Source organism: Palaemon carinicauda, chromosome 3 (assembly GCF_036898095.1).
Source record: "Palaemon carinicauda isolate YSFRI2023 chromosome 3, ASM3689809v2, whole genome shotgun sequence".
NCBI classification, from domain to species: Eukaryota; Metazoa; Arthropoda; class Malacostraca; order Decapoda; family Palaemonidae; genus Palaemon; species Palaemon carinicauda.
In genome coordinates, this window is record NC_090727.1 from 119,527,476 (window position 1) to 119,539,975 (window position 12,500).

Consider the following 12,500-nt stretch of genomic DNA (forward strand, 5'->3'; position numbering starts at 1 on the left):
AGAACTGAAGTCTTTTTTTTGCAAAATTGCGTTTGTTAACGATAAATTAATCCATGATTTTATTGTGCATACCACATGAGATATATTCTTTAAAGATATATATATATATATATATATATATATATATATACACACACATATATATATATGTATATATATATATATATATATCTATATATATATATATATATATATATATATATATATATATATATATATTAGATCAGAAATCTGCTATTTTATCGAATATTTAGTTTCTATTTTTGATATTCTAATGGTTTTAAGAAGAATGAGTTTACTAAGTAAAACTTGAATCTCTTTTTATAGCATTTCTTTAATCTCGAATTTATTTTATCACTTAGATTTAATGTTGCATGTTATTTGTATTATTTCCTTCCGAATCTATTCGGGCTAGCTATGTAGAGTGGAGTCTGGCTCATTGGTCTGTACAATCTCCCCTTATATTTTGGTCCACCCTCACATTTTTGCTAGACTGAGAACCCTCGTTATTATTATTATTATTATTATTATTATTATTATTATTATTATTATTATTATTATTATTATTATTATTATTATTATTACCAGCTTCAACTCTGGTTAGAAAATCATATTGCTACAAGGCCACGGGCTCCAACAGGGAAAGTAGTTCACTTAGGAAAAGAAATAAGGAAATTAATACACTATACTCATATATGAAAATTCATGAATAAAAATGGGAAATATTCTAAGATCAGTAACAATGTTAGAATAGACCAGTCATATATTAACTATAAAATGAGACTTATGTCGACCAGTTCAACAGAAAAGAATTTACATACAAATAGTTTGAACTTCTGAATTTCCACCGATTCAACCGCGAGATAAAGTTCATTCCACAGTCTGGTCACAGCTGGAATAAAACTTCCAGAATACTGTGTAGTATTGAGGCTCATGATGGAGAAGGCATGACTATTAAAATTAACTGTATATCTTAGTGAGGCAATTGTAGAATTGATTAATATTAGGTCAATTCAGAAACGAGGAAAAGAGTAAATGCACAAAATAGAGTTAAAACTTTCAAATGATCAGAAATTGACGAGTCTTCTTTGCACAGAGAACAGGACGCTGGAAACATCGCCCTTGGTCACTCCATCGTCTTTTCCTTGACGGTGCCCCCAAGGACTCCCCACTGGATTGTCTCTGGGCATTGCGCCTCCGAATGCACGGCTCAAGCAATTCCCGAAGAAGGCATCAACGTCTTCATGGTCTTCTTGCATGGGCATTACTTGGGTATGGAAATAAAATTGTTCATGTAAATATATTGCAAATATATTGCTTATTCATATGGCATCATCCTATAAAAAAGTCCGGAAATAACCCGATATCTGTAACCTCCAGCTAGAGCCATCAGGCTCAGACATTTCAGAGGTGGCAAAGAGCTAAAGCCTCTTGCGACGGATGCTTATTTCGATGCAGATTTTCAGCAATCTCGGATGCTTACAGAGGAGGTCAAACTTCTTCCTGGTGACCATCTCACTGTAGGTAGGTTTAGTAGTTGCTTCATCTGAAATGTTCTTTCATCTTTCCTTTCTTCCCCTTTCTAAGTACTTCTCCCGCATGTTTTTATAGTATTGAAAGTCATTTCATATATGATGAATAATACTTTTTGTGTTTTAAGATATCCAAGAGAGTCCTGTCTAATCTACAATTGTTTGATTCTGTATTTACTTCGTCGTCTAGAATGTGACTACGATAGCCTGGACAGAGCTAATGGCACTTACAGCGGTTGGGCGTCGACAGATGAAATGTGCCAAGCTTTTATTAACTATTACCCTCGAATAGATTTGGCCCTTTGCAGATCAGCAACTCATCCCAGCGTTCTGCAAGATCTGTATGGGAGTTATGGAGTAACGAGCTTTCCCAAGTAAGTAAAATAAAAAACAATCATTCTCAGATTTATTTCATGAGGAGGACATTCTCCACAAGTATGTTCTCTAATGTTCCTTTTGGATAGACTTGTACAACGTTTCTAAAGCTTTGAATTTTGACATTATGTCCCCTTTCGGTTTAAACAACAATCTTGAAAAAAACTAGAATTTTCATGTATTTATCTTTGACCGTAAGAAAATAGTCAGCAATAGCGAATGACTCCGTTTCTAATTTTTCCAGCAATTCTGTGACTTTGTACAGTAGAACACAGAACTGTTCTTAGATTTGATAAATTACTGCTACATCAAAGGTGATAAGAAATACTTGAAAATCGTTACTGTTGCAGAGATCTTGATTTATCCACTTACGTCTTCGATCCACAAGTCGGAGGAGGTCGAAAGTACCAAGAGGTAATGAACGGTTTACCTTGGGAGTCTCTAAATAAGAAGGAGCTGAATGAGAAGATTATGTATGGTGACCACGCTATCAAATGCCAGTATAACTACGGACAAAAACTTGAGGTGAGGAATGGCTCTAAGTAGTTATAGAAAACAATTTGAACACGTTGCAAGTATTTAGCGTTTTATATCGTTCTTAATTTTAAAAAGCGAATAATTTTGGTAATAAATCCGTCAACCAACAGAGCAACAAAAATACAACTAGGCCGTATTAGAACTGTTGATTTGTGATAGACATGTGTGGGTTAAAACGTTACTTTCTGGTTTTTACTTGATTTTTACTGTTGTACAGAAATGTTGTTAATGCATTATGAGGTCAAATCGATGGAAGGAAATATATTTCTTTAAAGAAAATTTCTAAGAACCTCCATTTTGTTTCCAGGTCAAAGAAACCATCACAAGATATCCTAAATCAAAACCTTACGTCGCTCAAGAAGATGCAACTTGCAACCTTAAGATGCATCCAAGTTCCAAGGGCCAAGATCTGACTTACACTCTAATAGTTTCTCCTGGAACAGCTGGAAGCCAAAAGCAAAAGCAAATTGTCCAAGTTATCAGCGGCAGCAAAAGTTCTGGACCTTTCATTCTTGGATTGGTATTTTGTCTACTTTTGTTGAAATCTTTGTAATGGATTTCTGATGTGTTCTGGACTTACTTTGAGGAACGTTTAAGAATTTTAAAATATAAAACGGAAGAAGAGTTTGAAAAATCTCAGTACAGCAACTCCTAGAAACTGATTACTGGATAGTGCAGAAGCAATGGAAAATTTTATTTTTATGATGAATAATGTTTGAAAAATAGATTGTGAAATCTTCTTTTTGAAATCTTTTTATGTTCCATAAAAAAAGGCCACTAGATATATTTAAGAAGAGTGAGTGTCTTACAAGACAGGCACAAAAAAGTGATGAAACTGTGGTGGCTGGATGGAGCGTTTAAAAATAAATTTTGAAAGCTGTGTCGAATCTTCTGCTAATACTAGGTAAGAAGAAGCAGAGAAATTATTGGCAACGCCTGATACTGGGAGAGGAAGTTCTGTATGATATAGTAAAGATCATGCAGAATAGAGGTCAGATGTAAATAGAAGATGAAAACCACGATTAAAAAGAAGCAGAAACAAAGAGAAACCGATTCGGAATTAGAGTATAAAAAACATTGATAAAGGAAGCATCAAAAAGTAGAAAAGAGAATTACATTTGAGACATATATGCAGACGTTTCTTAATTATATCACTGTGAAAGGGAACACCTCCATCCAATTTGAACAATATTAATACCCGTATTTCCCGTGTCATAAGACGCTACAAGTGGTAATACGCACCCTTAAATTAGCAAGGCAGTTTTAGAAAAAAAATTGAGGATTTTAAAAAATACTTAGCACAAATCCCTAGTCAGCGACTCTAACGTGATTATTGTCTTACACGGTAACTTTTCTTATTTTGGGTGCATTATGAAATGGTTAAGTTAATATCAATTAGCTATATGCCGATTATCCCAATTTTATTACATATTCATATAAGAAACCACTAAACCAATAGTGGTCTCCACAACTGCACTTTTAGTCAGAATGGTGTTTCATGTGTTGTTTACATGAAAGCAGCGTTGCCAAAGGTGCATAAAATTTTGTTAAAGGGGTAAAATTCTAGTACTTTTTCCAAAATTCCTCATATAACCCATAAATTTTCACACACAATGTAATTATTGATTAAAAAATCTGGACATTCTTTTAAGTGGAATAATTTTGCTACTGTTTGTGTGATTCAAGGTCTAGTTACTTTTTTGTAAATTGGTGATACTACAATCAACAAACAGAAGTTTTTCCAAGGTCGAATTCGACAAACGTCTGTTTGTATCATTTCGTAACTCAGGCAACAAATTTATTATCAGTATATTGCTTTATTGCAAAATATAAAAAAAAATGAGAAAATAGATATATACTGCATAAACAACTAATATGTCAAAGCATCGTCTGCTATGAGACCATTAGTTGGCATGTTATCTTGTAGAAGTGGGTTAGCGATTCATCAGCTGATTACAAAAAAGAAAAAAAAAATTGCTACTGTATTTCATTAAATGAAGTGCAATATAAAATAAATGAATCTATTACATATGAATGATAATTGTAGGTTTATATTCTATCTCTCGTCAGCTTGTGTGTTTGCATATCAATAGTTGGGTGTTTGAAGGGTGTCAAATTCCCCTATACAACTTTTTCTTGAGTGCTAAGACGCAGGGTGATTTTGGGGGTCATTTTTCGGAAAAAATGTGCGTCTTATGACACGGGAAATACGGTATATTTCACCCATGGATGTTTGAAGCAAAGTGTAGTCAAAACTGATTAAAAAAAATCCTGGAGAAGTCGTAGATGTAGATATACACCAAACATGAACACACATAGACACAAACACACACATGCATATATATACATGTATATATATATATATATATATATATATATATATATATATATATATATATATATATATACATATAAATATGTATATATATATATATATATATATATATATACATATATATATATATGTATATACATATATATATATATATATATATATATATATATATATATATATATATATATATATATATATCTGTGTGTGCACGTCTTATCAATTATCGTCTTTTGACAAAGCTGGTTAAGAGTTTTAAGCCTCTGCTGATTTTATAGTTTTACTCGTTTGTGCATAATTAGACTATACAAAATTATCACATTATATTAAGGACGTTGTTATAAACTACCTTTCAATAAAGAAAAATGGCAACAACATTAATATTCCTCTTATTAACATTTATGATGCCCATATTAAAAGACTTTGGTAAGGAGACCCCCATTCATTAATGCGTGCATAAAGATAAGATCAGAAAAAAAAAAACTAAAGAAAAAATAGTAAGGAATTTCCTAGTCTCTTCCAATGCTGTCTTTTACCTTTAACGATGACAGTATTGATAATGAAATGTACTCAGGACTATATTCAAAGAAAAGAACACTGTGCGTTCCTATGATCGAAAGGTTCAGGATGGGCCAAAAGCGTATGCAGTTCACATGGATCCATTAGGATCAAAATATGCGAACAGGAGAAATGATTATGTCATCTTTGTAGGTTCACTTTACCAAATCAAGAATATGATGGTTAACTTATATAGTCTATTAGGTTGAAACAAATTACATTTATATTTCTACGTATATTTGAACACAAACACAGGCAATGAATGACTGATATTCTATACAGATTAGCTCAACTCTAAATAATTATCTCTCTCTCTCTCTCTCTCTCTCTCTCTCTCTCTCTCTCTCTCTCTCTCTCTCTCTCTCTCTCTCTCCCTTTTACATAACACTTAACGAATGTAGCCAGTTGGTGTACTGTATTTACATAAAAATACTACTGTATAAAAGATGTATACATTTTTCTTAATCTAAATGTTTATTCCTTTTTAATGTATACAACCATTTATATATTAAGATATCACGGAAAAAGGGCAAGTCAGTTACACAAAAGCCAAAACCGTAAATATGATGAAAGTTATATGACACATGTATGCGAAAATGGTCTGGAATTAAAACTTTACAGGAACATAAAGAAATAAAATGACTTGAAAGTAACATGATTGAAATGTAAATGATCTTAAAAGTATATATATGTATTGCTTTTAAAGGGAAAGACTTGTAAGTGCTCGAAGTGCAATTCTTTCAGTGCAATGGAAAACAGTGTTCGAGACCTAACATATTGGAGCTACATAGCTAAAATATAGAATATAAAAGAGTTCCGCCCTACCCTGCCCCACTAAAGCTGCGTGCATTACATGTGGATACTTTACTACTTTGTGTTTCCTTGGGAATTGAACTCTTCGTTGACTCTTAGATTTTTGTAAGTTGTTTCTTTTTATATCGGATTAAGAAATTGTAACTTAATGGCTTATGAATGAGTTATACGGTATATACAGTATATATATATATATATATATATATATATATATATATATATATATAATATATATATATATATATATATATATGTGTGTCTGTGTGCCTGTGTGTGCGTATATATATATATATATATATATATATATATATATATATATATATATATATATATATGTATATATATATATATGTGTGTATTCATATATATATATATATATATATATATATACTGTATATGTGTATAGATATACAGTATATAGCCTACACACACACACACACACATATATATATATATATATATATATATATATTCTTATATATGTGTGTGTATATATACAAATATAGCATAACCATGACTTAAATGGAATGAATTTCATAGAAAAAGTATCAAATATATAAAACTCCTAATTTCATCTCAATTCTTTCTCCTCCCTCAATGAATTTTAGATGAGAAATTAAGGCTTCAATCGCTCACTTTGTCTTATTTCTCTATTAATATATATATATTTATATATATATATATATATATATATATATATATATATATTTATATATATATATATATATATATATATATATATATATATATATTTATATATATACTCTATATATATATGTATGTGTGCTTGTTTGTGTGTATGTATATATAAGAAAAAATTATTTCAGGAGTTGTGATAGAGAGTTTGAAAATGTTGGGTTATTGTTTTTTATCTGAAAATGATACAGCTACTCTTCATTACCCTTCTTAAACTAAGTTCGTCAGAGTCAATTCCACAAGTAATAAAAACCTTGAAAATATTCCCGAGAAAATCTTGCAACGCGCCGCGTTCGTCAGGTACTTGAATCATCTGTTTGCTATGACCGAGGTCTATTGAGTAAGGCTTTACCCTATAGACCTTGGTTTAGACTTTATGCGTTGGCAAAGTACCAAAGGATGAGGTGGAAATGTAAAGATGCTGTTAGAAAAAGGTCAAGCTCCAATGGTGTACTTGCAAGTATCAGAGATGACGTCATGGATAGATAATGTGCCGATGAAACAGTATAGGAAACCTTGTTTTGTTTTGAGGAGTGATTGTGATTGAATTTGTAGTCAATGAATGAAAAATAGATTATGAATTGAATGATACAATCAGAATTACGTATGATGACAGTAATGTTGGTGAATTAATTTTACAGATATATATTCATTAGTTTTGGATATCATTTAAAGCTTTCTTCGAGTTTTCTGGTCCAACTTAACGTCTTTTAAAAGGATTCCAGATAAATCCAAAGAATTAAAGCTATGTCAATGATTATCTTTTTGTTCTATTATGAAACACAAGAATGATACATATTACGTTCCCTATTTTAGCTTCCATGGAAGTAATTTTTGAATTTTTTTACGCCCTCAAAGTTTTGATGAGAAGAAAAGGCACCTAAATATAGAGCGACGAAAACCCCCAGATTTTAGATCGTCCCTAAATCTTCCTCAATGATGTCGACAGAATTCCTTTTTGAGACATCAATGATTTCAACCTCATTCCTTGGCACGGCATCATTTCACGTGGCGGCGTTGAAGGACTTCCCTGTCCGTTTGCACCTGGTGACGGCGTAGACGATGAGGCTGACCAGTAGGACGAGGGCTACGAATCCTAGGACGACCCCAGTGACAATGGAGGCGTTGGTCGTCCCCACCTGCTGCACCACAATGGCCTCACTTTGATCTGCACCAAAGACATTCTAGTGTCAATATCATCAGAAGATTGATAACGCTTTAAGAGGAATGATTTGTTGAGATTTTGTGTATTCATATGATAAATAATTTAAATGTGGAATATTTTGTTATGACTAATCCTATTTCTTTATCATAATGACCTCCTTGAAAAATAATAAGAACCAGAATTAAGTTGCGGGGAAATAATTCCTCTTTGGCACCTAATGAAAAATAAATATGCTGAAATCTCATTATAACAACCAAAACATTTCACAGACCGTCAAAAGCAAATGTTGTATTAATTGTCTGTGCATATAAGTTAATATTGAAAATCTACCAGATTTTATAAATGTTTTCAGATATGATAATAAAGGTGGTTATAGGAAGAAATATGTTATTTTTTATCTTTTTTTATCAAAGTTAACAGAAAGTGTTTTGCTTTTATTTGTGCTTTTTTCATGCTCAGATCTATTTTACGTGTCTGAAACTACAAATTTGTTTTTTTAATCATGAAAAGATTGTATGTACAGCTTATCCACTTAAAATTGGGAAATAGACAAGAGCTACAGTATGTGTAAATATCTGTTCATTCTTGAGTTTAAATTTTAAAGAGAGAGAGAGAGAGAGAGAGAGAGAGAGAGAGAGAGAGAGAGAGAGAGAGAGAGAGAGAGAGAGAGAGAGAGAGAGAGAGATATTCCAGGACACATAATAATGGGAAAAATTTTTCTTTTCTTATTTTGGTGTCCATCACTTTATGTACCGACTATGTACCGAAGACAATAAAATGGAGGTCTAAATGATTGATAGCATACTTACCATTGAAATCCTAACGGAAAAGTTGGAGAAATAATTAATAATGACATTAGTCCAAAATATTTGAATTTTAAAATCTGTATATTATTAATATATCTTTTTTTTAAAGATGACTTATCTCATAACATATGACCTGGCACCTCATGAGAAGATTCCTTTGAGAGGAACTTACCCCATCCAATGAATTCCCCTTTGTTTTGGGACTCGAGCCACGACAAGAGAGGACCGAAGTATTCCAAGATGGGGCCAGCGTCGAGTTTTCTTGTGCGACCGTTTGTCAGGACAGACAGAGCGTCTGTCCACGGTCGAGATTTCCCCAAGGATAGGACGTTTCTGAAATGCACCAAGACGTCATAAGAAAATCAAACCAAATCTAATTTCATATATCTATACTCAATTTTTTTTAATGAGGCGCATTTGCACTGACTCGCAGCAGTGCCCTTTTAGCTCGGAAAAGTTTCCTGCTATCTTATTGGTTAGAATTATCTTGTCCAACCAATCAGCGATCAGGAAAATATTCCGAGCTAAAAGGGCACCCCTGCGAGTCTGTGCAAATCCGCATCACTAAAAAGAATTAACTATAGTAGAAAACAGATCAAATTTAAAATAGATGTATATATATATATATATATATATATATATATATATATATATATAAATATATAAATATATATATATATATATATATATATATATATATATATATATATATATATATATATAGAAACCAACAATTTATATAAAAAAGGATAATTGAAGTTGCTGGATAAATGTGCCGATGGTGACTCAAATTTCTATATGAAGAGTCAACACATTGTCACAAACATCACTAAAAATAAAACAGATTGACTAACTAAACATGAGTAGCAGTATTCCAGGCATCCAGACATGTTTTTCACAATCGGGGACCGCTAATGTGGGTAAATTCTGGGTTTTTATTTTCAAAAGGATAACAAAAACAATAATAATATTATTATTATTATTATTATTATTATTATTCTACAACCCTAGATGGAAAAGCAAGATGCTAGAAGTCCAAGGACTCCAACAGGGAAAATAGCCCAGCGAGGAAAGGAAATAAGGAAATAAACTACAAGAGGAGTAATTAACAAATATAATAAAGATTTCAAGGATAGTAACACCATTAGAATAAATCTTTCATATATGAACCATTAAAATCTAAAAAAAATAGAGGAAGAGAAATAAAATAAGATAGTGTGCCAAAGTGTACCCTTAAGTAAGAGAACTCTACCCCAAGACAGTGGAAGACCATGGTAGACACATCAACAAAACTGGTGTCGCCTGGCCAGACCTGACTTGGAGAGATCATGGCCCTCTTGCCCTGAAAGGTGGCCGACGTTAAACAACCAAGACATCGTAAGGAGGGTTCCAATACGAGGGGGAGGGAAATTACCGATATCACTCAAAGAAATACGATGAAAAGAGAGAACTTTTTTATTCTTTTAAGAAATGTAATCTAATGTTATTTCGAAACTTCTTCATATGTAGAAATAGGGTAGGAAAATTCAAATAAAACGTTATCATAAAATATTTTGATGATTACTTTCGAAATAATATTCTTCTTTGTCTCGAAACTAATTCATAAAAATATTTCATCACAACTTTTTATTTGAATTTTCCTATCCTATTTCTATATAAAATTTTCTTGAATAATATTGGAACTGACTATTCATATTAATATTCATAACACAGAAATACCCTCCGTTTGCATTTTCTTAAGCATTTGATCTCTCTCTCTCTCTCTCTCTCTCTCTCTCTCTCTCTCTCTCTCTCTCTCTCTCTCTCTCCACATACATACACTCTACACATTATATTTAGGCGCTAATAATGTATCGTTTCAAATAGCACCTATGGGGTCACCAATCATTAATAAGTGGCCTTTGTTCAGAATTTCGAAGGAAATGAGGTTTAAAGGTTTCGTTGCTGATTTCAGTGTTTTCCTGTGATTCGATCATGAGTCACGTAGCTCGGTGTGGTTGGGGTCAGCTTTTGTCACGGGCTACTTGGCTCCGGTCCTCTTAGAGAAAATATTATTATTAGCTATATTAATTATATTAGTTTACTGATGGAGATTTAAAATGCATCATCAGTTAACATAATTCATATTGTTTCAGAAGTGATTGGTGAAAATGAAATAAGTGAAATGACATGCAATGAAAGTGTTCATTGGTGCATAATTATAGTGATGTTGTGGTATATAGGATGTAGGGTATAAAAGATTAAACTATCCGCTCATTGTTTACCCAAATTATCTGATTCGGCGTCAATAACCCTAGATATCAGGAGGACAGAAAACTCCTAATCAATCAATCAATCGATCAAATTATCGGGGCAAGTCGCTCAATTCCAACCAAAAACCCCTTCCCTAGTGACGATTGCTCAATGCTCAAAGGTCCGAGTCTAGCTGGCTTCACCCTTCCCAAGGCAAAAGGAAATATTTCCTTAGCATTGAGTATTCGTATTATTACAATTTTATTTGTCGTTTCATGCCCTGATGTCCAACACCTGAAAAGTGTTCCCCCGGTAAGCTCTTCAAGAAATCCTTTACTCTCGATATTTGTTCAATCAGTCTTTCGCACATTTACTTCGTTATTCATAGTTTTGCTATAATTTTAAACACCCGGAAAGCACACTGTATGAAATTTTGTCATCTTAGTATTTTGTTTTTCATTGACTAAAAAACTTCCACCAGAAAGATCTCATCATAACTGTGAGACCTTTAAACCTCAAACATGTGGGGATGTGGGTAGAAGGATATAACGAGGTGGGGGATAAAGATGATGGTGGAGAGGTGGCAATTGGGTGATCTTAATGTATGGCTTGACGAGATTTGCATATTAACATTTATGAAGTGATGATGATGATGGTAACCTTTGATATCAATGATTCCAACTCGCAATGAAAACGGGCATAGAATAATGCAAACAAAGGATATATCATTCTGACGTATATTAATTGGAATAGTCAGTTCCCACAATATTTAAGGATGTTCCCTATAAAAGTTCAATAATTAATTCAAATATATCGGTGTGATTATATTTTTCGATAACTATTCTCGAAAACAATTGCATTTCTTAAAAGAGCCTTATATATAGCATTAGGGGCTTTTTGACCTCGATTTTGAAATGCATTACTTCTAGCATTAGAGGCTCTTTGACCTTTTTTTTTTTGGTGCCTTATGTATAGCATTAGGGGCTTTTTTACCCCTATTTTTAGGAGCCTTATATATAGCATTAGGGGCTTTTTGACCTCGATTTTGAGGTCCATTACTTCTAGCATTAGAGGCTCTTTGACCTTTTTTTTTTTTGGTGCCTTATGTATAGCATTAGGGGCTTTTTTACCCCTATTTTTAGGAGCCTTATATATAGCATTAGGGGCTTTTTGACCTCGATTTTGAGGTCCATTACTTCTAGCATTAGAGGCTCTTTGACCTTTTTTTTTTTGGTGCCTTATGTATAGCATTAGGGGCTTTTTTACCCCTATTTTTAGAAGCCTTATATATAGCATTAGGGGCTTTTTTATCTCGATTTTGAGGTCCATTACTTCTAGCATTAGAGGCTCTTTGACGTTTTTTTTTTTTTTTTTTTTTTTTTGGTGCCTTATGTATAGCATTAGGAGCTTTTTTACCCCTATATTTAGGAGCCTTATATATAGCATTAGGGGCT

The 12,500-nt window shown here is 32.6% G+C and overlaps 2 protein-coding genes across 2 annotated transcripts in view; one reads left to right on the top strand and one right to left on the bottom strand.

Annotated features, from left to right (window-relative positions):
• Nucleotides 1–4,777, top strand: part of LOC137638430 (DBH-like monooxygenase protein 1) — a 35,118-nt gene extending 30,341 nt beyond the window's left edge. The window contains exons 8-12 of the mRNA XM_068370501.1: nucleotides 1,097–1,272; nucleotides 1,381–1,524; nucleotides 1,723–1,906; nucleotides 2,258–2,432; nucleotides 2,752–4,777. Of these exons, the coding sequence (XP_068226602.1) occupies nucleotides 1,097–1,272; nucleotides 1,381–1,524; nucleotides 1,723–1,906; nucleotides 2,258–2,432; nucleotides 2,752–2,997 (925 nt within the window). The 3' untranslated portion in view covers nucleotides 2,998–4,777. The remainder of the gene's footprint in view (nucleotides 1–1,096; nucleotides 1,273–1,380; nucleotides 1,525–1,722; nucleotides 1,907–2,257; nucleotides 2,433–2,751) is intronic.
• Nucleotides 4,778–6,901: 2,124 nt separating this feature from the next.
• Nucleotides 6,902–12,500, bottom strand: part of LOC137637820 (angiotensin-converting enzyme-like) — a 61,168-nt gene continuing 55,569 nt past the window's right edge. The window contains exons 12-13 of the mRNA XM_068369932.1: nucleotides 8,987–9,147; nucleotides 6,902–8,011 (exon numbers count right to left, since the gene is read on the bottom strand). Of these exons, the coding sequence (XP_068226033.1) occupies nucleotides 7,848–8,011; nucleotides 8,987–9,147 (325 nt within the window). The 3' untranslated portion in view covers nucleotides 6,902–7,847. The remainder of the gene's footprint in view (nucleotides 8,012–8,986; nucleotides 9,148–12,500) is intronic.